The sequence below is a fragment of the Myodes glareolus genome, chromosome 12, assembly GCF_982192425.1.
Source record: "Myodes glareolus chromosome 12, mMyoGla1.1, whole genome shotgun sequence".
NCBI lineage: Eukaryota > Metazoa > Chordata > Mammalia > Rodentia > Cricetidae > Myodes > Myodes glareolus.
The window spans coordinates 24,411,081-24,438,842 of record NC_142037.1 but is presented as its reverse complement, the minus strand read 5'-3'; the positions used below and the strand labels follow the sequence as shown (position 1 = coordinate 24,438,842).

The 27,762-nt window shown below is 43.9% G+C and overlaps 1 protein-coding gene across 1 annotated transcript; it reads left to right on the top strand.

Moving 5' to 3' along the window:
- Positions 1-13,696: 13,696 nt before the first annotated feature.
- LOC148120223 (uncharacterized) lies at positions 13,697-20,175 on the top strand. The gene is made up of 4 exons (XM_087912145.1): positions 13,697-14,168; positions 14,457-14,537; positions 16,893-16,991; positions 19,981-20,175. The coding sequence occupies exons 1-3, from the start codon at positions 13,785-13,787 to the stop codon at positions 16,983-16,985; spliced, it is 558 nt and encodes a 185-aa protein (XP_087768271.1). The 5' UTR covers positions 13,697-13,784; the 3' UTR covers positions 16,986-16,991; positions 19,981-20,175.
- Positions 20,176-27,762: the final 7,587 nt, after the last annotated feature.

Here is a 27,762-nt window from a genome sequence, read left to right as displayed (position 1 = left end):
ACCGCTACACAGTCACAGAAGAAAGGACCAATGCCAACAGTGCATGTGAAGGTGACAGTCCTTCCTGCATTTTCATTGGGATTTCCCTGGTTGAGGAATACTCTTCTCCGGTTTAATCAAACCTCAGCTCCAAAGCAACCAGGCTGAAGAGCGTGAGTCATGGTTGACCACTTAGTTGGGACACTGTTTGCTAGAAGGGATCATCCTGAGGGAAGGTGGGACATTCTGTGAGAAAAGGAACACCAGCCAGGAACTGAAGTAGATCTTCAAGTACCTGGAGCCTGGCCTGGCAAGTGCTGAGCATCCAATTGACATCTGCTGACTGAATATGACCTAATTTCCTTGTACTTCTACAAGGTGCCACCTGCCTCTGGAATGGCCACAGGTCAGTGGACAAGCCATTAAGCAAGAAGGCTTTGCCATCCTCTGAGCCCAAAGGGGGTGGAGGGATTTGCCCTTTTCCCATGGGCCCGAGACTTTGGAGTCCTAACAGTGGCCGGCTCATGTCAACAACACACCAAGGCTTCCTCTGCTCCCCACGGCAGTGGCTAGCTCACATCTCTAATTTTCTTCATCAAGTGATTTCCATTCACTTAAGTACAGCAGATAAGTCTCTTGTCACTATAGAAGAGCACATTTTACTTACCCCACCTAAGGGATGAAAAGTGGAATGCCAACACTCAATTTCTCTTGTTGAGGGCCGTTCCCAGTAGAGATTAATATCCCAGGCAACTGGGGATTTCACAGTGTATGGTAGCGTGGCTTTTACAGCTCTAGGATAAAGAGCTGTCCTGGACAAATATTCTGATACTGACACTCGAAGGTAAAGTGCGCAGGAGAAATTCTAAGATCTGAGGATGTTGCATCAATAGCATCATTACTCAGTACTGCGACAGAGACACGGTAAGGAACTCCAGCAGTTTAGGAAACGTCTAGGTGATTTAATATGCGTGTATGTTGAGTCTGTAGAAGAGGAGATGGGGAGGTGGAGGAAGAGAGAGAGAAGAATCCATATTAAAAGGGATGATGGCAGGCTGGAGAGATGGCTCAGAGGTTAAGAGCACTGGCTGCTCTTCCAGAGGTCCTGAGTTTAATTCCCAGCAACCACGTGGTGGCTCACAACCAACTGTAATGAGATCTGGTGCCCTCTTCTGGCATCCAAGCATACATGCAGGCAGAATACTGTATACATAATAAATACGCATTTTATTTCAAAGAGATTGCTCATAATTTGCAAAGCAAGGAATGATAACCAGTGAATGATGCTTAGATGTGCTATAAAACAGCTTTTTTATTTTTATTTTTTAAAAATTTTTTATTGCTTTATAAATAATACCATTCAAAATTTCCACTTTCTCCTCTCCTCCCATTTCTCTCCTGCTCTCCCCTCCCCATTCCTCCTCCTCCTCCAGTCCTAAGAGAGGGCAGGGTAATCTGCCCTGTGGGAAGTCCAAGGCCCTCCCCCCCATCCAGGTTTAGGAAGGTGTGCACCCAAATAGACTAGGATCCCCCAAAAGCCAGTACATGCAGTAGAGACAAATCCCAGTGGCATTATCATTGGCTTCTCAGTCTGCCCCCATTGTCAGCCACATTCAGAGAGTCCAGTTTGATCACATGCTCCTTCAGTCCCAGTCCAGCTGGCTTTGGTGAGCTCCCATTAGATCAGGCACACTGTCTCAGTGGGTGGACCAACCCCTCGTGGTCCTGACTTCCTTGCTCATATTCTCCCTCCTTCTACTCTTCAACTGGACCTTGGGAGCTCAGTCCAGTGTTCTGATGTGGGTCTCTGTCTCTATCTCCATGTGTTGCTGGACAAAGGTTCTATGGTGATATGCAAGATAGTCATCAGTCTGACTATGGGACAAGGCCAGTTCAGGCACCCTCTCCTCTACTGCCCAAGGACCTAGCTGGGTCATCCCCAAGGATACCTGGGAACCCCTCTAGAGCCAAGCCCAATGACATCTTGAATTTTGTATGCAAATGGATGGAAAAAGAAAACACTATCCTGAGTGAGGTAACCCAGACCCAAAAATACGAATATGGCATGTACTCACTCATTAGTGGACACTAGTCATAAACAAAGGACATTAAGCCTATAGTTCACGATTCTAGAGAAGCTAAGTAATAAAGTAAACCAAAGAAAAACATATATAGATCTGCCTGGAGATTGGAAGCAGGCAAGATCACCAGGCAAAAGTTGGGAGCATGGGGGTGGGGGTGGAATAGGGGGAAGGGGAGAGGGGGAGATAGAAGGGAGAAGGGAGAAGGGGAGGATTGGGGAGAGCTTGGGGGAGTGGGATGGTTGAGATGGAGGAAGGGTGGATATGGGAGCAGGGAAGAAGATAGCTTAATTAAGGGAGCCACTTTAGGGTTGTCAAGAGATTGGTTTTTTTTTTTTTTTTTTTACTTTTTTACACTTTCAATTTGCCTGCAAAGACCAAAAAAAAAAAAAAAAAAAAAAAAAAAAAAAAAAAAAGTCAAAGAAGGGGTTGCCAGCAAGCAAGGAATTCTACATCCAAAAGAGCATCGCCCAAGACAGCCAGTGAAACTAAGATAGTTTTAAGTCAAAAACAATATAAAATAAGACACTTGTTATCTGAAGCACCCTGGACAGAGACTGCAGAGCCCTCTGGACAGAAAGAGTGGAGTGTGATTTTTGATAGAGGGAGTGCAGTTTAGAAGTAGAGACACCAGAATGGGGGACTATGTGAGTGGACAAGGTGACATGGATCCTACACAGCCATCATTGTCTATGTGAGGCATGAGTGGCTGGCAACAATTAGAAACAAAGCTACACAGAGGATGGAAGGAAGGGAAGGGGAGTCAGTAGATGTCTAAGACATGGGGTAGTGATTTGAAGTAAGTTCTGGCAAGTAAGTTGGTATAATGTGAATTTGAAGGTTACCAATAGAATTATTTTAAAATCTTAACTGGTAAGCAGATAAATGTACAATAAAAATAGAGCTTTGGGTACAGGTTAAAAACAGAGAGAAAAGGAAACAAGCCATGTAATTAAATAATCAAGGGTACACTGGCGAGAATTGCTCAGAATACATTGTGCACGTGTATAATGGTTTCACAACGAATCTCTTTACTCTGTAAAATCGATTCATGAGAAAAAATAAAATGGCCAGATTTAAATCTGAACAATTCAGCACTTACATTACTATCGAATGAATTATTGAGGGACAGAAGTTAGGAAACCAGTAACAGTTCCAGAAAACAAACAAACAAACAAACAAACAAAACAGCAAGCCCAAGGTGCAGATTTAGCTACCAGTGCAAGGATGAATATTCACTGAACAAATGCTGGTCAAATGGAAGACTCAATAAACACTTAGAGCAAGAAAGGGATTGCTGCCAAGTAGTAATATTTCCCAGCAGTAAATGCTAATCCTTCCTGATAAAGTGTTAAACGCAGGTGGAAAGGGAACACGGCAAGTATCCCAGTGACATCAGAGCAGCAAGAAAGCATGTTGAAAATTTACTATTGAAAACATGACAAGCTTGGCATCTCAGTTTCTTGCAAGGGCGCTGGGTATATAATTTTGAAAAGCAAAATGTAGGCTTCCCTGTTGAATTTCTATAGAACACAGAAAACAAAAAGCATGTGGCAATTCAGTGTACAAGAAGAGCATGGCCGTGCTGCAAGTGACCAGCAGTGGGGGACAAAAGCACAGTCGCGTGCTTTGCTCACGGAAGTAGAATTTTGACACAGTAGTAGCCAGAACCGTATCTGCTACAAACCATCAAACGCTACCACCACCACAAGAGCAGACTGGCCTGGGAGCTGCCAGTTTAGATTTCAATTCTATGTCAGTCAATGCTATTGGAGGGCACAGGGCAGGACAAATGTAAAAAAAAGATACATAGTCAAGTTATAATAAAATGACACAAATTATTGATTAGAAACATACTTAAGATGGAAGGGTTGGGATCATATGACTTTCAAGGGAGAAACATCTGAGTCCGTATGTCTGTGGGGCTTTGGGAACCGCACAATGTGCGATGTGCTTACTGAATATGAACAAGGAGGGTGTACCATCCCCTCACTCACGGAGAAAGCCAGGCACTGTGGCACACATCTGTAAAACTGTCACCCCGCCCACCGTGACTGCAGCGGTATCCCAGGGACTCACCCACTCACGTTTTAGCGGATGTGGTGACCCTCTAGGTTCACTCTCTCCAAAAGAAGAGGAGAAGTGTTAAAAACACCAGATGTGGTCCTCTGGCCTTCACGCCTGCGTCCAAAGGTGCATGTACCCTCCTATGTAGCCACCTACACACACACATACCAATCACCAGACACAATTCTTGTTAGCCACAAAAAGATGGAGAGCTATATTTGAAATGATGAGGGAAGAAGCTGAAACTAGAACTCTAGTTTTAAAAATCAAAAGCGAAAGGTAAATCAACGCAGATGTTCTCAAAGAAAAGGTGACGGATTTGTGGTCACCACTAATTCTGAAAGAAACGTGAAAGGGCGGCAGAAGATAGCACAAGTCAAGACTCAGAGATTTGTAAAATCCAAAAATAAAAGTAAAATACAATCATGAAAGTTATTTCAGTGTTAATTAATCTCACCAATAATGGTTTGTTCTAAAAACAGTAGCAATAGTATATTATTATACAAGCTCATTTTGCAGTAGTATACATAAAGGAAGAAGACTCCTTAATATTTTCTGAGGCAGGTGATGGGAGGGGGCAAAGAAGGGCATAGACATGTTTGAAAAGGTCGTAGAGAAACACGTTCTACTGTGGGATTCAGAAGAGATGAGAACCGAAAATTTAAAAACCCATAGCATTTTCCTGTTGCGTGGTATTTACTGCCATATGCCAGCACGCAGTGATGTGGAAGTAAGTGTGGATTAGTCTCAAATGCATCTTTTTAATTCTACAAAAAAGAAAAGAAAAACAAGTTTAATCACTTGTAATCAACTAGTTAGGATAAAGTGATTGATATGGGCAAAAACAGAAGAGGCAGAAAATACGTGCTTGGAAACAGAGACGAACACAGCAATCAAACAGACTTGATAAATATTTGTCCAATTACTAGCAGAAATTACCTTAAATTTCAATTTTAAAATCACCAATGAAAGAAAAGCAATAATAAGGTACTACAACAACAACAACAACAACAACAAACTAGCTCTATGCTGTGTGTGAAAACAACCGAAACCCAACAACACAATGCATTTAGTATAAAAGGACGGAGCCTAAGGAGCCTGCCTATGGCAGTTCCTTCGCTGGCCTGCACCGTTGTTACAGTGGGCAAGGTCATTCTCTATGAGATGGAGCCCTTCGAGAAATGTGCTTAACCATCCCAGACCACTGACTTCTACCAATTTGCCCAGTCCTTGGTCCCAAAAAGCTTCCCTAGCTCCCAAGCACATGGACTCATGCTGTGCTCTGGTCCAGTCACGGGCAACAGGTTGCCAGCCCCTGTGGGACCTCCGCAGCAGAGCTAACGTCAGAATCCCATAACTGTTTGCTGCTCACTCACACGCCTAGACATTCTGCCAGCTGACCATGGCAGGGCAGTGCAGGAGGGGACGTGCACCTCACAGTGGGCATTCAGTCATGGAATGAGCTTTAGATAAATGACACAGTTGGTTTGCCATAAGTGCAGCCTTTAACTCGCACTGGTAAAGTGACAAATTTGGAAGGTTAGGGAAAGATAAAAAGAAAACTTCCTAGACTTCTCTCCTATCACCTCCACTTTCCTGGTTCTAGCCGCTCAACTCCCATTCATGCGATCCTTCTCAGTTTTCCAGCGGCCGGCACTGTCCCCCGCTCTGTCTTCTGATGCGCTGCTTCCCCTTCTCTGAGGAACACTGTCTACCTCACCTTAATGACCACCACATCCAGCTCTCCAGACTTTGCTGTTGCTAAAATACCCTCCCTGGGAGAGATGAACAAGCCCACAACCTCCTCCTCAGGTCCAAATGACAACCAAAGCTCAATGCCACCACAGTTCGTCCTGGGGAGCCAATGAGTTTATTGGGCTTCCTTACAGAGCACGGGTGAGGGGTTCCCACCAGGAGTATTAGTGATCCCAAGGCAGCCACACTGGAAAGTCTTCACTCAGCCCAGGGGAGGATGGCTTTTCCCTAGCCACATAGACAGAGCCCTGTTCCTCTAGTCTTCCCCAGACTATATAAGCCCGTCCTTCCCAGAGAGCCCTAGCGCATGTGCAGTGAGGGCAGAATTGCATACTGCTGTCTAGAAGGAGGGGATGGATACTCTGGTCATCACGGCACCCTCTGACCATACCCTGGTCAAGCTGACCCTCTTCACCCCTTCAAGCAGGGAATGTCACCAGTGAGTCTCAGAGGTGTTCTTTCTACTGCACCATAAGTGAGGAAAAGGAAGGACCGGGAAACAGAACAGCCAACATGGCCCCTGAGAACAGTAATAACCTGTGGCTGAAAACATGTTTGGAAAGCACCTTACCCAATACACGATACTCATTCAACAAAGTATGAGCTATCACTTCGCCACAGGGGCTTTTGGCTTCCCTGGCCACGGACTTTTTGTCTAAGTTCCTAACAATGAATTTCCCCCAGTTGGTGGGCCTTAAGTCTAATCAGAGAGCAGGGTTCTGTCCTTACCCACTGGTGCCACTATTGCATTATCACCTCTTGCATGGCTCTTCCACTGTGAAGCATGCAGGATTCACAGCTGAGTGGGGCTTTGAGGCATAGCTCTCCCCGACAACCTTAGGAGCAACATTTAACACGGCAAGGGCTATGCTCAGGGAAAGGACGCCTTTAGTTGAGTGGTCACTTCCTTTCTGCAAGTCCTACAACCAAATCATGCCACGTCTTCAGCAACACAGTCTTACCTTTGCCAATGAGAACTCCAGAAAGAAGCTGTTTCTGCAAAGACTGGCCGACTGGGACCTCAGTGATGTGGAGAAGCTGCAATGTTACATGTCCAGAGGCTAATTAGCTGACATCGGGCTAACTTTAGCCCCTTAAATAGCCATTCCTTGCCACCTCTGTGACATTTTAGGATTAACGGATTAAAAAGTGTGTGCAATCTATATATGTGGCAAACCACTAGCTTCTACCAACCCCAGAACTAACGACCTCAGATAGCATCTGAGGCCTACAGAAGAGCCTCCCTCATCTCTCTGTCCCCAGCTTGCCCATGTACCCAACAATGTGTTTGTTTTAAATTTGATTTATGACTTTCTTTTTTCTTTAAAACTATTACACTTCACGAGGGGCTGGAGAGATGGTTCGGTGGTTAAAAGCACTAGCTGCTCTTCCAGAGGGCCCAGGTTCACTTTCCAACACTCATATGGTGGCTCACAACCATCTGTAACTCCAGTTCCAGGAGATCCAGTGTCTCTTCTGTCCTCCCCAGGCACCAGGCACACATGTGGTGCATGGAAATACATGTAAACAAAATATTTATACACATAAAGTAATAAACTTAAAAAAAAAACCTGTTGAGGAAGGCTGCTTGTTCATTTCCTGACTGCCCTGATTCGAAATAATCACACAGAAACTATATTATGTGCAATACTGTTTGGCCAATAGTTTAAGTGTATTTCTAGCTAGCTCTTATATACCAAACTAACCCATCTCCATTAATCTGTGCATCACCAGGAGTTCGTGGCCTATCAGCAATGTTTTGGTAGGCTCCAGCAGTGGCTACATGGCTTCTCTCTGACTCTGCCTACTCTCTCTCTCTATCTTTCCCAGCCTGGCTTTACTCTGTCAAGCCATTGGGCGAAAGCAGCTTCTTTATTAACCAATGGCAATAAAACATATTCACAGCATCCATCACCTCCCTCACCACAAACCTTCATGAAGCTGCTTCTACATAGGAACATGGAGTTTGGGGTAAACAAATCTGTGTTCCTGAGCCATGGCCACTCAAATACGGCTCCAGAACAAACTTTCAGTTTTCCTTTAAGGGGAGAGCCATGTATTTTGAATTAATACCTTCTAGTTCTGGGATGTAAACAAGAGCAATGGCAAAAAACAAAACAAAACAAAACAAAACTTTATTGTTTGAGGGGCACTGTGACAAACAACTCCTAAGACAACCACACACACACACACACACACACACACACACACACACACACACGTACACACGGTTCCCAGTCAACAAACTATGGTTTCTGGCAGATGTTTCCACTGTCATGGGACACGCGGCTCATTATTTAGCATTTGCAGGGCCCAGGCTGTTGCAAATATTTCTCTGTCACCTTGGTTGTATCGTCTGTGCCTTAGCCAGCCATAAAGTTTCCAAGAAACCCACAGCTGCACCTGGCCTCGAGCCCTTTGTGAACCAATTTCCCACAGCTGCTCTTTCCAGGGCACTCCCGTGATTTGCAAAGGGATTTCCATATCTTCAAAAATACTCAAAACTTAATGTTATCTACACAACAAAACCTTGTCACGGAGGATGAACAGGATAGTGATGCAAAGTCCTGACCCCACCCCACCCCACCCCACCCCGCTCCCACCCCGGTGAAGCACTCTGACAGGCCACTGCCATTGGTTTATGTTACTAAAGTACAGCATAAAATCCTCAACTCTCCGTCTGCCTCACCCTGAAACGCTCTTACAGGGTCTCTAGGCATGCTTCTCATTCCTATAAACTCTGTGGAGAAGGCTTTAGCTGCTGAGTTCGGTCTGGGACAAAGGAGGAAGAGTTGCCCATCTCTTTGGTTATGCCTGCACCCACCCCCTTGGCTACACCTGCTTGTCAGTCTGAGCGAATGCCTGCCTGGTAATCAGGACTGGCAATCTGGGTTGCTGCCTGATGCCAGCAAACAGGGCTGGTGAACCCATGGCTAGCATAACACCACAGCGGCAGCAAGCGGATGCCTTCATTGGCCATATCTTTCTACCAAAAACCTCTGGCTGGGCACAATCTCTGTGCCCAGCAGAGAAAGGGAAACAGATTACTCAGGGGTGACAACCCCTAGATCCAGTTCAAAAATTTTCAACTGTGCTGCTCTAGCTTCATATCTGTTAGCTGACAATTACTGTCTGTCATGTTTTGGGGACACTGTTGACTGACACACACCATGTCCCACTTTCTACCATATCCCAACTTTGGGGGAATCGATAATTTAACAACTCAATATAAGATGTCCAGTCATCTTGCACGGTCCTTACCCACTGGCACCTCTGAGTACATGGGGGAAGTGGTGATTGGGTTCTCATTCCCCAGCATTGCCTTCCTCCGCAGCATCTGGTATTGTTCAGCTCATCAAATCCACTAAACCATGACCCCATCACCAGGCCTTGCCGAACCAACCTCTTTCTCTGATCTCTAGCTAGTGGTGTCACCTAGTCAAGAGCATGTGGATTGTCACAGGTGGTTCCAGACCAAGGGATTTGGATTCTGTTTGCTGCTTGAAGCCCCATGGCAGAGAGCAACATCATGCACCCCCTCCCCCGCACTATTCTCATAAATCTTAATTGTCCATTTTCATTTATGAAAAAGTACTGTTTTTTTTTTACAAACCCAATTGCATACACCTTTTGTTAATGATTGAGTCTTCTCATGCTTAAAAAAATGATTCACAATTTGTTTTTGGACAATGTAGACATGAACACAATGCATTCTGATGACTCTGTGAGCAATCTTCTCTCCTTTCTACTTCTGTTACCTCTTTCCTTCCTAGGGAGTCCATGTTCAACATTCATGGGCTTTTGTTTTGTTTTGGGCTCAGTCGTTTTAACCAGGACCCCGGGTAAATGTGGCTCACTCACTTAGAAAATATAGTTAGTCCCAATAGTAAGGGACACGGGCTTAGAAGGGGAGGACAAGACAGGTATTTCAACTTATTGGGTTTAAAGCTGGATACAAGCTACTAATTGGGTTACCTTAATTGACAAACCCAGATGCTCTCACATGAAGAGACAACAAATGCCTGGCTGATATTATGAGACAATGAACCTCCAAAGATGCCTTTGAGTTCATTTTCTGTTGGCCAACTATGGGTGGGCATGCACCCTGCCCTCATGAATAGTTTGTTTCTTCCATTAGAATCCCTTGGAGGAAATGAAAGTTTCATTTGCAAGTGGTTATCAGTGGAGATGGCTTCTGGATTAGCGATGTGGACATTTTCCCACACCTCCTCTCAGTTCTAGGGCCCCAACTAGTGCAGATCCAGTCAGGCCCTGTGCATGCTACCCCAGTCTCTGTGAGTTCATATGAGCGTGGATCACGTTGATTGGAAGGGATTTGTCTGCTTGGTGTCCTTCATCCTCTTTGTCTCTTACATTCTTTCTGCTTACTTTTCAATGGGGTTCCCTGAATGCTGGGGTAAGAGATTTGATGGAAGCATTCCATTTGGGTCTATGTTCCAAGAGCTCTCACTCTGTATTATGTCTGGCTATGGGTCTCTGAATTTGTTCCCATCTGCAGCAGGAGGGAAGCTTATCTGATAACTGAGAAAGGCACTGATCTATGAGTATAACAGAATGCCATTAGGAGTCATTTTATCATTTTTTAAATAGTATTTAACTTTCTCCTAGAACCTTGGTCTATCTAGTCTCATGTTCTTGGTCACCTAAGCGGTGTAGGCATGAGTTCCATCTCATGAAGTGGGCTTTAAATCAAATTAAATGTTGGTTGGTTGCTCCCACAAGTTTTGTGCCACTATTGCACCAGCGTATCTTGCAGGCAGGACAGCATTGTTGATCAAAGAGTTTATAGTTGGGTTGATCCTTTGGTAGGTAGCATTCAGAAAATCTTCCTGTGCCAAAGATGCTAGCTTGTAGGGGTGAAGGCTCTATGTGGGCACCAGCTCAACTTCAAGTTCAATGAGTTGTGTAGGTGTTGTCTTCAGCAATGGGGCCTTGCCATCAGTTTGTAGAGAGCAACCTATAGCAACTGCCTGGATTGTTTGGGGGGTTTCCATGGGATCCCTCAGGTCAACAACTTAATTAGATGTAACCCAATCCTGGTACTGGAAGCTTCACTGGGTGGCAAGAGATGACCAGTTGGTGCTCTATCTCCTCCATTATTTGGCAATTTAATTTAGACTGTATTCACATATGGATATGTTTTAGGACGTTTCTACTGTATTGTTTTCAATGGCCTTTCAAATGGCCCTTAATTTTTGCTGCCTTTCCCCAAATTCCCTCCTTTGACCCCCTCTTCCTCGTCTCTCCTACTTGATCCTCCTGTTGCAGCCCCCTTCCCATCCATCTACATTTACTTTTCTTCCTTTCCTAGGGAGACCTCTTTGTCTCCACCCCACTCTGTACTACCATCTGCAGGATCACCGTATCATTGACTAAGCCCCTACCATATTTGTCTTGCTGGTTCTGGTTACCTCACTCCAGAATGATGTTTTATTAATCTCATCCGCTTACCTGCAAAGCTCAGGATGTCATTACTTTAAAAGCTGAGTAGTACTCCATTGTGTAAATGTGCCACATTTTCTTTATCCATTCATCTGCTAAGGGACAACTAGGTTGTTTTCAATCTCTGGTTGGTATGAAAAGAGTAGCAGTGAACTAAGTGTAGAACAAATAATAAACCCAGAGACAAACGGGGTTCAACCTGAAGATCAGAAAAGCAAAACAGCCAAACTCTAGAGAGATCTTTAACCTCTACCAAATCTTCAGACCAAAAGGTGATCCTACAATGTTTTCCACAACCTCAGACTCCACACTCCCCTGAGTTCCTGTCTCTTCCCTTTTACATTCCTCTCTCCACCCAGCCATATGACTCCTGTCTCCACTTCCCTAGTGCTGGGTTTAAAGGTGTGGGATCCCAAGTGCGGGGATCACCTTTCTGTGAGCTCTGGTTCTCTTTTAGACAGAATCAATCTGGTGTAGCCCAAGACGGCCTTGAACTCATAGAGATTCATCTGTCTCTGTCTCTTGAGTCCTGGGATTAAAGTGTGTGCCACGACTCCCTGGCCTGTATGGCAGACGAGTATGGCTACTTTGCCCTCTGATCTTCAGGCAAGCTTTATTTATTAAAACACAAACAATATGCCAGCATAATGAACATGGTTGAACTAGTGTCTCTGTGGCAGGTTGAAGCATCCTTTGTGTATACTTCCAAGTGGTAGAGTTGTATCTTGAGGTAGATGGATTCTGATTTTCTTGAGGAGCCACCACAATGATTTCCGTAGTGGCTGTACAAATTTGCACTTCTACCAGCAATGGAGGAATGTTCCCCTTGCTTCATATCCTTGACAGCATGAGCTCTCACTTATGTTATTGATCTTAGTCATTCTGACAGGTGTAAAATGAAATCTCAAAGTAGTTTTGATTTGCATTTCCCTGATGGCTAATGGAACATTTCTTCACGTATTTCTCAATCATCTGAGTTTCTTTTTTCTGTTTAGATCTGTATGCCATTTTTGTTTGCTATATCCTACCTGTTCTGTTTTTTGATATCTAGCTTCTTTATAGATTTTGTACAGTCGCCCTCTATTGAATGTGTCATTGGAAAAAAAATCTTTTCCCATTTTTTCTTTCTGAATGATTGCGTACTTTGCCTGGCAGAAGCATCTCAGTTTCATGAGGTCCCATTTATTAATTGTTGATCTTAGTGCCTGTGCTAACAATGTTCTTTTCAGAAAGTCTTTCTTTTTCATTTCCTGTGCCAATGAGTTCAGGTCTATTCTTCACTTTCTCTTTTATCCGGTTTAGTGTATATATCTGGATTTATATTGAGGTCTTTGACCCATTTGTAATTGAGTTTTATGCAGGGTGATAAGTATGGATCTATTTTGATTTTTCTACTTGCAGACATCTGGTTTAGTTAGCACCATTTTTTGAAATATATTTTTCAATAAAAATATAAAATTTCAATAAAAATTTTGAAAATTATTTGAATTACACTGAAAGTGTTCAAAGGCGAAGGCATGGAGCAGCCGCATTCCTTGCCTCGCTATCACAAGAATGGTCTCTAGCCCAGTTGCAAACATTGCTTCCCTCTGAAAACCCTGGAGCTGGGACTCCATGGTCCACACTGCTCTTGGCAATATGGTCTTCCACGATCCTACTAGAATACACCATTAGGCCCTAATTACCATGTTTAACTTCCCTAGTCTAATGCCCCAAAGTCTTCTCATTGCTCCAAAGCAGCATGATCAGGTCGGTCACAAACAAGATCAGCACTCTCTGGTACTCCATCTGTCCTAGTTGCTGGGAAGAGACACCATGACCAAGGCGACTTACAACAGAAAGATTTTAAAGGGCTTACAGTTGCAGAGGTCGAGTCTGTGACCATCATGCTGGGCAGCATGGCAGCAGGCAGGCACCCGTGATGCTGGGGCAGTAGCTAGGAGTTTACATCTGATCCGAAGGCAGGAGGCAGAGAGAGAAGGATTTTAAAAGGGACACACCCCCACACAAAGATCTTCAATCATTTCTATTTCTCCTATTATGTAACATGAAAACCCTTTAAAAAGGTACTTAAATCAATGTCCACACATTTCCACAGTTCCTGTTGCGGGGCTGCTGTCCCAGGATCCAGGCACGTGTGTCTGACTAGTCTCCACCAATGAAAGGAAAGCATTATCCAAAGGCAAAGACGGATGTGACAGTCTCTGTTCAGTGCTATTTGCCACGGTCACGCCCATACCTAGACCCTGAGCCCATTTCTCTGGAAGGGGAGGCTGCTGTCCTCCTGGAGCAGAGGGAGGGTGTGCACACTTCACAATGGGCATTCTGTCACGGAATGAGGTGAGGGCTGACCTGTGTCATAACTGCCACAGCGGCTCTAGCCAAGCTCAGCCACAAACTGCTATTGGGAAAGTAAGGGCTCTGCAGGCTTCTAGGAAGATGAGGAGGAAGCATCCAAGAATTTTGGGAAGTCTACGCAATTCTCTTCCCACTCAGACTTCTCAGTCCTCTGCCTATCCAACCAGCATTCACCTCTTCCCATCTCAGCCACCCACCTGCCTGCCTGCCTTTAATGCAAATCCCCTGTCTGTTTTCTACCCGACCTCTTTCCCTCCTCTAAAGAACACTTCCTACTTCCCTACCCTAATGATCACCATGCCCAGCTCCTCCTGTGTAGAAAAACTTGCCGCTAATTGCCCTGCTGTCTTCCAACCCTCTTCCTCTTTGTCCACCCTCACGACTACCTCTCCTGGGAGAGCGCCACTGGAGAGCTGCCTAGTCTCTCTTTCCCATCCGGAAGCTGACTGCCTTCAGTCAGGCTGGGTAAGTCTAAAACAAGGAATCCTTGCGGGTGGCTCACTTCAGAAATGCCATGATTGTTTTCCAGGACTCCCATCATAGTGAAAGAGGGGAAGCAGGATGATGTGGTCAGCTGATAGCCTGGACCTCATTTCTCCTGATTTCTGACTGCCTTCTTCTCTCACCGAATCTGGCTGTAACAAGAAACAGCCTAGAGGGGTTGGAGAAATCGGAATCCTAAGAGGGGTTTTCCACAGTCGTCAGAAAGCCTTCTTGGGAGGGATCCACACAGGGTTTCTGAATGTCTTTCAGCACATTATTCGGGAGTTGAGGAAGCATTCTCCAGACCTAGAGCCTGGAATTGGAGGAAACGGATGGGACCCCACACACGTGGTAAGCAAGGCTTAGTGAGCTCGAGGAAGCTCAGCAGTGCTGCAGGTGACAGCCGAGAGGAGCAGGAGCCAGCCTGGCCTGCGTCTGGACTCAGCTCAGGAGCAGGCTCTACTGGGAGTATAATCTTAAGCCATTTCATGACTCAGTTTCCTTGCCATGAAATGGAGATACTGTGGAGAGTAAGTCTTTTTTTTTTTTAACATTTATTTATTTATTTTGTATACAACATTCTGCCTCCATGTATGCCCGCATGCCAGAGGAGGGCGCCAGATCTCATTACAGACGGTTGTGAGTCACCATGTGGTTGTTGGGAATCAAACTCAGGACCTCTGGAAGAGCAGCCAGTGCTCTTAACCTCTGAGCCATCTCTCCATCCCGGAGTAAGTCTTCTTTGTAGTGGTTAATGACGGAGTGATGAGCGCTAGCAGTTGAGTGAGGACGTCAGTAAACGCTTAGGCTACCTCACAAGAGAGGAAAGGGAAAGACAGGCAATGCAGGAGAAAGGTTTTAGAGGACTTCAAACACACACAGGCACACGTTACAGAGAGGAGCATTTCTGTCAAATGGAATAATAATGCAACAACTTTCAGGTAGAATGAGCGTTTTGTAGGTAGGATGTATTGTGTTGTCTCAAGAGGAGGGTAGTGCTCTGAGAGCGTTATCTGGACTGTAAGCCTAGGGCAATCAGCAAGAAGTTTACAAATGACGGGAGAAACACATGCTCCACATGAAACACTCATGTAAATCTGGGGAGCGACTTGTGCTGAGAGGACAGCAACACATCACGGGAACAACAGACGCCCAGCAGTTCCAGTGCAGCAGATAACGACCCGAAAACTATGTGGTGTATTCAATCCACCAGTCAGATGACTGAAAAGGCCTCCCTGAGCAAAACAAAACCCACCTGCTTGTCATATGAGAAACTGGTTTAAGGAGACATTTATGGTAAAAATCAAAGGCAGGCGTGCCTTCTGAGGAGCCCTCTCTCCTTTCCTGGTCTACGGATTCCTCCTGCTTCATAGAATGGAAGAAGGGTCTCTTCTCCAGTTGTCTGAGGCTCGCAGGAGCTGGAAAGGGGAGGAGAGGCCTTTGGAGATGCACTTATGTGGCACTCACTCTCTTCCTAGTTCCTGATTCAGGGAAGCTCCCCCAGGTCCCAGCAAGTTGCCTCTGTCCCGTGCCTTGTCCCTGCAATCTGAAGGGAGGTAGATGTCCATGTTATCCACAAGCACAGGTAGATGCCATGTTATCCCACAAGCACAGGTAGATGCCATGTTATCCCACAAGCCAAGCACAGGTAGATGTCATGTTATCTCACAAGCACAGGTAGATGTCATGTTATTCACAAGAACAGGTAGATGCCATGTTATCTCACAAACACAGGTAAATGCCATGTTATCCACAAGCACAGGTGTAGATGTCATGTTATCCACAAGCACACATGAATGCTCCAGTTCCCCCTCTTTATTTGCTTCTCGCCCCATCACTCTTAGAATAGACAGGGGTCCTACTGGCTGATGTCTTGGAAGAAGAGGGAGGTGGTGGTGCTGACAGTGTCTGTCAGGCCCAGAGGAACATGAGGTGAGCTGGAAGGTGACTGTCCCAGCAGGTCTGGCACATGCAAAGTCACGCTCTGTTTTTATTGAAGAATGAGGTTTGGAGAGTCTTCTGGAAAGATGACAAAATGGCTCTCTAGCATTTTATATATTAAACCTCATTTCCACTCTGACTCTTTCCCCCCGTTCTTGTTCCAAATGTCTTTACCCTCATCCTGTCCAGTGAGCTCTGTAGCCTTCAGCTTGTTCTCCAGCCCAACCCATTCTTCCTGTTTTCTGTCCCACCTTCCCCCTCTCAACTACACTTCCCACCATTATCCCACTTTATCTCTATGCCTGGCTCTCCCTCTTTTCCAGACTTTTCTCTGAGAATCCGTTCACACTGTCCCCTTCACTACTGGACCTGGCCTCCCCCAATATTTCAGCTCAATAGATCCCTATTCTCTTGTCCCCAGCACAAGCCAGCCACCCTTCACCAGACTGGATGAGTCAGTCTTCCTCCATGGAGGGTTTCCCCACCATACCTAAAATTTAACAGTCAGGGCATGCCTTCCAGCCTGTGTACACGTGGAAGGAAAGCCATAGCCAGCATGCTGCCCAGAGCATCATGTTATCTATTTCCTCACTGACCTTTATCTTTACCTGGCCACACCTGAAAAATATCCCAGGTATTTTTCAGGAAAGAGAGAAACCAATGCCTTAAAGATTTTGCTGCCAACTGTCAGGATAACGGCCTAGCTTTTCCTGATAAACTGAGGGACCCAGAACGGCTCATGAATCCCATTTACTGTTTCCTCAGGTCCAAGGGAAGCAGCCCCCAGAGACACAGACTGGAAACCAGGAAGCGGAAGAGAGTCAAGGCCTGGTTAAGTTTGGCGCCTTCACTCAGTAGGCACTGGCAAGTACCGCAGCAATGGAAGGGACACCTAAAAAGCCAGGGCAGAGATCCAGTCTCGCTGGGTTTAAATCTGGACTCAGGTTACTACGTGGTGACCTTGTTGTGGCTGGGAACCAGTGTGATGACACAGTAATCAGGTCATCACTGGAGGCTCGATTGAAATCTGGAACTGGTTAGGAGGGGCAAATAAGTAGCCTTGGGGATTTCTCTCAGTGGTGCCTGACATACTGAAAGACCTTAAGAAATGTAAGCGTGCACTTGTGGATTTGGGCTTACATGACTAACACTGGCTTATATGGGGATGAAGTTGAAAGTCTAAAATAATCAGGTCAGCTTGAAAAATACCTCAAGATAGCCCACGTCGCCTTTGATCAAGAACACAATTTTTATCAAATAACCATTTTGGGATGAGAAAGGAAAGGGTAAGATAAAAAGCTTACCCCGTTTGTAGTGATATTTTGTTTGTGTTTTAACAAATAAAGCTTGCCTGAAGATCAGAGAAGCCTAGTGGCCAGCCACTAGAGAGTTCTTACCTCTACCAAAGGGACGATCCTGTACTCAGACTGACTTCTCAGACTGACTGCCTCGACTACACTGCTCCTCAAACTGTATTGAGTTCCTGTCTCCTCCCTCCTTATATTCCTTTTTCTATTTGGCCATATCACTCCTCTCTCCACCTCCCTAGTGCTGGGATTAAAGGCGTGTGATCCCAAGTGCTAGGGTCACCTTTGTGTGAATTCTGATTCTCTTTTAGACGGGATCAGTTTCGTGTAGCCCAGGGTGGCTGTGAACTCAAAGAGATCCATCTGTTCCCTGGGTCTTGAGATTAAAGGTGTATGCCACCATTGCCAGGCTCTTTTGGCTTAGCTCTGCATTCTTATCTTCAAGGAAGCTTTGTTAAAACGTTAAAACACAAACTATCACCGCACCCATTAGCATGTCAGGAAAGTCAGTCCCTCACACTACTTCCCCTTCCGCAGATGACATCTGCAGGGGCAGACACTGGCATGTGCAAGGGTTGCAGCTTGGATCTGCCAGGACATTTCACAGCACCTTCATCAAGATAAGAAGCACAGCTGTACGCTGGGCAGTAGTGCGCGCACGCCTTTAATCCCGGCACTTGGGAGGCGGGGGGCAGGTGAATCTCTGTGAGTTTGAGGTCAGCCTGGACTGCAGAGAGAATTCCAGGACTGCCAGGGCTCCACAAAGAAACCCTGTCTAGAAAACAAAACAAAACAATAAACAAAAGTGGCCCAGGTGTGGCTGTCCTGGTCAGGAACACAGCTTAGCCCCTTCCACACAATTTCAGATCAGAGACTGCGCGTGTCCAGGCGTGAACGGATTCCATGTGCTTGTTCATCCTCACAAAACTAGGACAGCAGCCCTCGTCGGCACGATTGGCCAACACAGTACCCAAGAAGCATTAGATCCAGGAGTTCAGATCTTTACGAAGTAATTAATCTGGAGTTCCAGAATGATATGACTGTGGCGGGAAAAGACTTGACCGTCCTCCCTGTGGTATTCTTTGCTCTGGAGGGTCTTACATTCCTCAGTATAGGGAAGGAGAAAGTCACACCCAGTGGGAAACTTGATCTCCTGTCAACTTCTAACATTTGCTGAATATTTGTCCTTTACATTACTTGCCTAATACAGATGCTCTAAAACTCATCTACAAGGTTTTTTCTTTTATTCATTTCTTGGTGAGACTTCAACAGATTCATCGTTTTATTAAATATGCATTAGGATGGCATTCCTCCCATAAGCAGGGTACTTGCCCAGGATCTAGTAAGGCAGGCAAGCATAAGGAATGGACAGTTTCAGTCTCTTCCACAGTACTAGGGAAGAACCATGTGAGCAGGTTTGTCCCTGCCCTGGCCATTCACTCCTATTGCTGCCCTAGTTCCATTCTGTTGCTGTGATAAAAATACCCTGAGAAAACGCAGCTGAGTGAAATAGGGTTTGTGTGACTCACAAGTCATATTACAAGTCACATCATTGTGGGGGAGTCAAGACGGGAATCTGGCACAAGCTAGTCAATCATATCCATAGTCAAAGAGCAGAGAGACCTTTCACTGTGGCGTGGGAATCTAAGTGACCCTCCCTCCCTCAGCAGTCACCTCAGCAGTTACTCCTCCACTTACACACCCAGGCCAGAATTTTGACTGGCTCGATCCTGTAAAGGTCTGTGTCGGAATCATAGCAGCTGAGTCAATGTGTGCAACAACCGAGTCATGTTCAGAAGCTGGCATCTCACGGCTCTCGTCCCCATCCAATGGCTCTGACGTTCTTCCTGTACCCTCTTCCAGGATGTTCCTTGTTCTTTGGATAGAGGAAAATCTACCATAGATGACCCCCAATGAGCTCTCAAGTTACTCACCTGTGGCACTTTGACCAGTTATAAGGGTCTACACTAACCATTACCAATTGTAAAAAGAAGTAACCACATTTCACCTTCCCTCAAATCCCATTAAAAGCAAGTGCCAAGCAATAGTCCCCGGCCCCCGAGGAACTTTCCTTCTTGGCCACTGACTCCCTTGCAGTGTTTTCTGGCACGTTCAATGGTTTTGTTTATAATGTCTCTCTGTTACTTTTGCAATGTATAAGGCATATTCATTTCAACTCTTGAATAACTAGTTGAGAACATGGAAACATCCAACCCTGGACACTGATCACCAGTAATACTAGAATCCTAACAAGACTTAAGCGCCAGCCACCTCTTAAAACAACTTATCCCCAAGAGTTCTCTTAACTGTTCTCTCTCTTGAAGCTAGCTAGCTCTCTATGTGGAAGGTAGAAAGACTCACATCTGCACAGCACATTCTCCTTCGACTTCATTATCCTTCTGACGTCATGTGCTAGCTCCACTGTGGAAACATTCAGTGAGAAAAGCAAATCCGGAGGCACAGGTTAAACCAGGTCCAGATCATTCCAATCCAGATCGTCCCTGCTTCCCATGAGCTTACATCTGATCCTGTTTTCTCCTCTCCAGGGAAACCTGCAGTGACAGGACCTCAGATTCCCAAGTAACTCCAGGACCCAAGGATGACGTTACTGTCTACAAGGCTAACATATAACATCTGGGACAAGATGATCCTCAGAAGTTGCATGCTTCCCATGTAGCCATTACATGTATAAAATAAAGGGGACATGGTTCAGAGAAATAAATGCTTCATTTGCAAATAGATTATTAAGAATTGAATCAATTTTAGACTACAAGTTAAGAGGGAGAAAGTTATTTTATGCTGATAATGGCTCAGTGCCAAAGGAAGAGGGCATAACCTTTTACCTGTATTGAAAGAATATAATGTGTCAAGTTTTTAGGGAAAACTATGAAAAAATAAAAGTGGAAAGAAGGAGAAATTACTATTTTATTGGGCATTTCAATATCCCCTTATCAGAAGTGGACTGAAGAAAAGAATGAAAACCAGCAAGGACACAGCTCTACTGGATCACTGACTTCCTGCATCAACAGCAGGTCATATGGCCTTCTCAAGGTCACGACAGACCAAGTCAAGGTCGAAGCACATCTTAACACCCAAGAGGAATAGAAATCAAAGTTTCAGCTATCAAGCCATAGAAAGTTAAAATAGAAATCATCATCAAAAAATAAATACAAATTTCCTAGTGATAAAATCATATATTTTATATAAAGTAACGATGAATAAATAACTTTGGGAAATTTAAAATTATTTTTAAATAAAAGGTTTTAAAACAAAGTTTGTGTGAATCTGTATGAAGCATAATTGTAGAGAGGAAAATTAACATCGTGTAATATAGACAAAAGGAAAACATTTATGCTTTATATTAAAATACAGACACTAAAAATGAAATAAATCGAAAGTAAACACAAGGAAAAAATATAGTGGTAGCCAAGGAAATCTTAGAAAAAATAGAACAATATACACAGGCCAATTATGTGAAAAGATCAATCATATAAAGTTTCTAGCTAAACTAAGGAAAAATGAGAAAAACAAAGGATATTAAAAGTAAATAATTTGCCTCCCTCTAAGCTAACATATATTAGATATAAAAACAAGCTATTTCTGAAAAGACACAATAAGGAAAAAATTACACAAGAGACACTGCATCAATGTATATATATTAAAATAAATCAATTATTGGAATTCAGGTTGAAACTCGGTGTTCACTTACCAAACATGTGACTGCACAGGTGTGCGCAGAGGCTAAACTAATCTAAATATTCCCTCACAGGCATGAGAAGAGGTTAACCCAATCAGACAGTGCCTCATACATGTCCCGGGAGGCTTCGTATCATTCGGGATTCTAGATCCTGTCAACTTGACAATACAATCACTGGCCACTTCCAACCATTATATAAGATGAGAGGAGATCCGGCATGTTCATGGTGGTATGGCCAGAGACCAACCATCATATAAGAAACGAAAGGAACTTTTCATGGGCCAATGAATAAATAACACAGGGACTAGACAAACTCTCTGAGACCAAAGATGTTGCATGAAATTTCTGGTATTAGAATTAGCAGAGAAAAAAAGTCAGAATAGAATAGCAAAGAAGAGTCAGGAAACTAGATAACACCTATTATATGTGTAGTAGAATGCCAGAAAGAGGTGTGTGTGTGTGGGTGGGGGGTGAGCATAATACTTGAGAACAATACTGAAGGCTCTAGTGGGTAAGAATTTCCTCTAAACTAAGGCAGGGCCAGAATAACATCAGAAGGTTGTAGGGCAGGTAAACACTATAAAATTCTACTTACTAAATGATAAATGATCAAATAATACCTATTGCCTCATATAAAAATTCATAAAAATAATGACTGATAAAATACTTAAATGAAGGTTGGCGTTGGGGTCACATGACCTGCAAGTGTACGAGAGTCTTCCTCTGGATCTAGGGTGACAGCTCAGTGGTGAAGTGCCTGTTTTTCATACACGAGTGTTGGAGCTCAGTTCTCAACTCTGATGGGCACAGGGGGGCAGGTGCAGCAGTGTGCACCTGTAACCCAGCACTAGGTGGATGTAGCATGAGGGCCGGCTTGTTGGGGTTTCTATCCCACTCAGTACCCCACAACCGGCAATTCCCAAAGAAAATCACACACAGGACTCCATAAGATTATAAACTGATTGGCCCATTAGGTCAGGCTACTTATTAGCTCTTATAACTTATGTTACCCCATTATCCTTATCTACGTTAGCCACACGGCTCAGTACCTTTCTCAGCTGGGCAGCTTACATCTTTCCTCTCCAGTGGTCTGGGCAGAACTGCGGAGGGAGCTTCCTGCTTGCCAGAATACTCCCAGTCTCTTTGCTCCACCTTTACTTCGTGTCTGGCTTTCCCGCCTATACTGCCTGCCTGGCCAATCAGCATTTTATTAAAATATGATTGACAGAATACAGATAATTCTCCCGCACCAGGTGGACACAACATGGACATCCCAGGCTCACCTGAGGCCAGACCACCTAAAAGTGCCGAGTTACAGTTAAGTGAGAGAGACTGTCTCCAGTCTCAGTATCCAACAGTCACAGGTGAGTATACTAGCATGCGTGCATCGGCACGCACACACACCAAAACCAAAAGGAATTACATGTAATTTTATACAAAATACCTCAGAGCTTGGAGGAGAAGAGTTGTGTTTGTTAGGGTTTCTGTTTACTGTGAAGAAACACCATGACCACAGCCACTCTTATAAAGGAAAATGTTTAATCAGGGCTGGCTTACAGTTTCAGAAGTTTAGTCCATTATCATAATGGTGAGAGACGTGGCGGTGCGCAGGCAGACATGGTGCTGGAGGCGGAGCTACAAGTTCTACATCTTGATCTGCAGGCAGCAGAAGGAGACTGTGTGTCACACTGGGCATAGCTTGAGCATATGAAATCTCAAAACCTACCTCCCCAGTGACACACTTCCTCTGACAAGGTCACACCTACTCCAACAAGGTCACACCTTCTAATAGTGCCACTCCCTACAGGCCAAGCACTAAAACACATGTATCTATAGGGGCCATACCTATTCAAACCACCACATTCCACTCCCTGGCCCCCATAGGGTTGTACATAATGCAAAGTGCATTTAGTCCAATTTCAATTGTCCCCATAATAGGTCACAGTCTCCACAATGTTTAAACATCCAAAATTCAAAGTCTCTTAATTGTAATCCCCTAAAAAATCCAAATCAAAAAAGCAGATCACATACTTCCAACATATAATGGCACAAGATATACATCACCATTCCAACACATAGGGAAACGAGATTGTGAGGAAATACTGGACCAAAGCCAAGACTGAAAACCAGCTGGGCAAACTCCAAACTCTGCATCTCCATGTCTGATATCAAAACACTCTTCAGATGTCCAACTCCTTTTATTGTTATTGATTGCAACACACTTCTTTCCCTTGGGCTGGTTCCACTCTGTTAGCAGATTTCCTTGGCAGGTATCCCATGACTCTGTCAACTCCAGCATGTTCAGGTCTCCAGGGTCATCCAGGCTTCAACTTTGTCCGGGGCCAGCCTTGACAAAAATACCTCTCGCCAGGGTAAAGGCATGGGGATTTAGAAATATAGTAAATAATATGAAGATGCAAATGAAAATAATAAAATGGAGAAATATATAGGATAATATCGGGAGGGAATTCCAGTGAGTACTGAAAATTTGTCCGCATTTAATTTCCAACTGCTTAAACTACCCTTGACCCCAAAAGGTAGGAGTAAGACCAAGACAGCATTAACATGATACAGGGAAATGAACATACCAATTGAAAGTTGCAGGCTACATTCATAGTTAAACATCCTGTCGCTAGAACAAAACAAGTCACCAGGTCATACTCACACCCTAGACCAAATATTCTGTAGACAAATCACTCCTTGGGTTGAATCCAAAGTTTTCTCCTTAAGGGAACTGGAACTTAGCCAGATCCTTAGACTTTAGCTTGAGGTAGAACATATCTGCTTCTCTATTCCTGGAGTACAAGTTCTGGCTATTAGCCACACCTGTTGACAATAACCTTGAGAGAGCAGAACTGTCTGGTCAACATCTAGGTGGGGCCTTTGTTTGAGGTAGAAGCACAATAACCTTGAAAGAACTAGAAACAAGTTTCAACTCTCCGACTTTTGATCAACGTGGAAACAGGCTCATATTTTTTGGGCCTCCACACAACTTTATAGTTTCACACAAAGGCCTCTCTGGGCCTCCATTCAGGGACACCCCTGACACACGCATGACCAGTGGCTTTCCTGAGTCACAGAGGAATATTTCATAACTTCTTCTATCCTTGACTCTAAAGCCAGAACCACATGGCCAAAGTTCTGCCAAGTTCTGCTGCTTGCTGGGGCTGGAACATGGCCCCCTTATTCAGTTACATCTTCACCAGCTTTCTATTTTCAGTGGTTTCCTTCACTGATTAAGCTTGCCTGTCTTGAAACTGGATCTGTAGACCAGGCTGGCTTCAAACTTAGAGATCTACCAGCCTCTCCCTTCCCTGTGCTGGAATCAAAGGTGTTGCCACTAAATATTGTTCTAAGCTTTTTATTAATTGCTTTTCACAAATTGGAAACTTAGCTGGGTAGGATTTTGCCCTGAGGTCACCACTACCTTTATTCTGGTTATTAATCTGTTTATCTCCTTGAACACAGGATTTAGCTCCATGCTACTTCCTGGTGCTGTTTTTCTCTTCAAATTATACATTTTATATTTTTACTTTCTCAGCTTTCTCCTTTTCATTATGGATCTTACTCCTTTTCATTATAATAACCGCATCACAGAGTCTATACTAGGCTGCTTTGAGATTTTCTCTGCCAACAGAATTAATCCAAATCTTTTCAGTTTAGTTTCAGGCAGACTCTTCAGACAAGGGTAAAAAACAAAACAACCACATTCTTCATCAAAATTTCACAAGAATGATCTCTAGGTCACATACAAAAATTCTTCTCTGAAACCTGCTGAGCTAGGCCTCACAGTTCAATTCATCCTCAGCACCACTGTCTGCCATGCTTCTACTTGGATGGCCCATTAAGTCCCACTTAAAGCATTCAACTGCTTTCCTAATCCAAAATCCATAAGTCCTTATTTCTCCAAACAAAAATATGGTGAGGCCTATTACAATACCCCAGTCCCTGGTACCAACTTCTGTCTTAGTTAGGGTTTCTATTGCTGTGAAGAGACACCATGACCATGGCAACTTTTGCAAAGGAAAATATTTAATTGGGCCTGGCTTACAGTTTCCGAGGTTTAGTCCATTATCATCATGGCAAGAGGCACGGAGGAGTGCAGGCAGGAGCGCACCAAGTCTACTGTGCTAGAGAATAAGCTGAAGTTCTACATCTCATAAGCCAAGCATTCAAACTCGTGCATCTGTGTGGGCCATACCTGTTCAAACCACCACAGGTGTGAATGTGAGCAAAACTTCTATCAAAGAACTAATGACATTTTTCATCTTGAAAAACATAATATAAAAATTTAATCAAATAAACAAGTGAATACAATTTAAAACGTTATTGCTGATTCATCTCACCAAAAGCAATTCCCCCCAAATAATAAGAATATATTGTTTCTCCACATCCAAGTAGGCAGCAGTGCAAGCAAATGTAAAGATTCATTAACATATGAGCACTTGTGGATAAGAAAAGTGATGTAAGAATGGAAGGAGGTGAATGAGAAGTATTTTAAAATATAGGGGATTATAACTCATGAATTGAAGCAGGGGATATATGTATGTTTCTGAACTTCACAGAGAAATTCATTGAACTATAGACCTAATACAAGGATAAGTAAAATAAAAATTACAGGCAATATTTCACTAGTACATGTATTGCATATAAAGAAGTACACTGTGAGTAATCAGTCTTAAATGCATATATTAAATCTGAGATTTTAAACAAGCCAATGTATGCAGAATATAGAATGTATGTGCTATCATGGTAAAAAAATGGATCCCAATAAATTATTCACTAGTGAGGAAGACAGAGAAGATGGAGCTGAGAGAAATGGGAATAAGGAATATGAGAGGAAGAGAAACATGTAAGAGACTTGATAGGTATCAGTTCAACTAGGAAGGTTACCTTAAATTCAGTGCTTTAAATTTTTTTATGGTTTGAGAATTTCATATAAACCTATAATATGTTTTGATAAAATCTGCCCCCCCCCAAGCCTCTTCCTCTCTAATCCCTCCCACATCTACCCTCACCATTACTTCTCTCTCAACTTTACACACACTTGATTTACAAAATCACATTGAGTTGAATTAGTGCTGTCTGTATATGCATGGATGTGCAGGACCACCGACTGGCACATGGGTAGCCTCTCACTGCCTACATCCCTGAAGAAAACTGACTCTCCTTCCCTTAGGAGTCATCAACAGCTAGCAGCTTCTTGGCTAGGGGCAGGACTTCACGAGCCCTCCCCATTCATACTGCCATTCATACTGGCTTGATCTTGAGCAGATCTTATGCACAGTGAGTTCACATTGTAATAGCTCTGTTGTGTCCAGTACACACTGTTTCCCTGCAGACTCCAGTTACTTCTGACTCCTAAATCTTTCTGGCTCCTCTTCCATGATGGTTCCTGAGCCTTAACAAAGAGGATAGGATACAGATGCCCCTTTTAGGCCCGAGTGGTTCATGGTCTCTTATTCTCTGCACACTGAGCAGCTGTGCATCTCTAAAATGATCACCATCCACTGCAAAGAGAAGCTTCTGTAATGGAGGCTGAAAGATGCACCAATCAGGGGAGAGACTTCAAATCCAAAGCCGTGAAATCATCAACTAAAGAGGATGAGTAGGAAAAGGTAGAAAACATTAATTTTGATGATGTCTGAAAATTGCAGTTTAAATATGATCCCATATATGTATTTGAAATAAAATGATGAGTCTGCATGTAGATGAGAAGAATTAAAATTTAAAAAAATGGCTATCTTATCAAAACAAAGCTACAGATTCAACACAATACAAATCAATAAAATCCAACACCATTTCTCACAGACATAGAAAAAATGATCCAACAATTTATATGGAGGCACACAAGAAAATCAAGAATGGTCAAAACAATCCTGTACAAAAAGAGTAATGCAGGGTATCATCACGCCTGGATTCAGATAATACTACTGAGCCATCATAATAAAAACAGCATGATATTGGCACTAAGCAGATACATGGGTCAATGAATTATGATTGAGAACCCAGATATGAGGCGTGCAACTGCAGTTATCTGACTTTGACAAAGATGTTGAAAATACACAATGAAGAAAAAAATGGTGTTTTCAACAATCAGTGCACGGAAAACTGGATTTCAGCGTGTAGAACAGTGAAATGAGACCCCTGACTTTCTACCTGCGCAAAACTCAACCCCATTTGGATCAAGAACCTCAGCATAAGGCCTGTTACCCTCAAACTACCAGAGGAAAAAGCAGGTGCTCTTCCATTCACAGGAAGAGGTAAGGGCTTCCTGAACAAGACAAAGTACAGGGAGTAAGACCAACAATAGATAGTGGGGTCCATGAAGCTAAACAGCAGAAGAACAACACAAGAAAAAAACCGAGGGAACAGGCAGTTCATAGAATGGGAGACAATCTTTGCCAGCTGTTCATCTGACAGAGGATCGCTGTCTAGAATATATGGTCATCTCACTTTAGCCAGAATGGCCACCATCAGGGATACAAATGTCAATAAACCCTGGTGTGGATGTGAGGATAGGAGTTACATTGAGTAAAAACTGGCTCAGCCACTTTGGAAATCCATCTGGAGGTTCTCAAAAACCTAGCTGTAGCTCTGTCACAAGATCCACTCTTGGGAATATATCCAA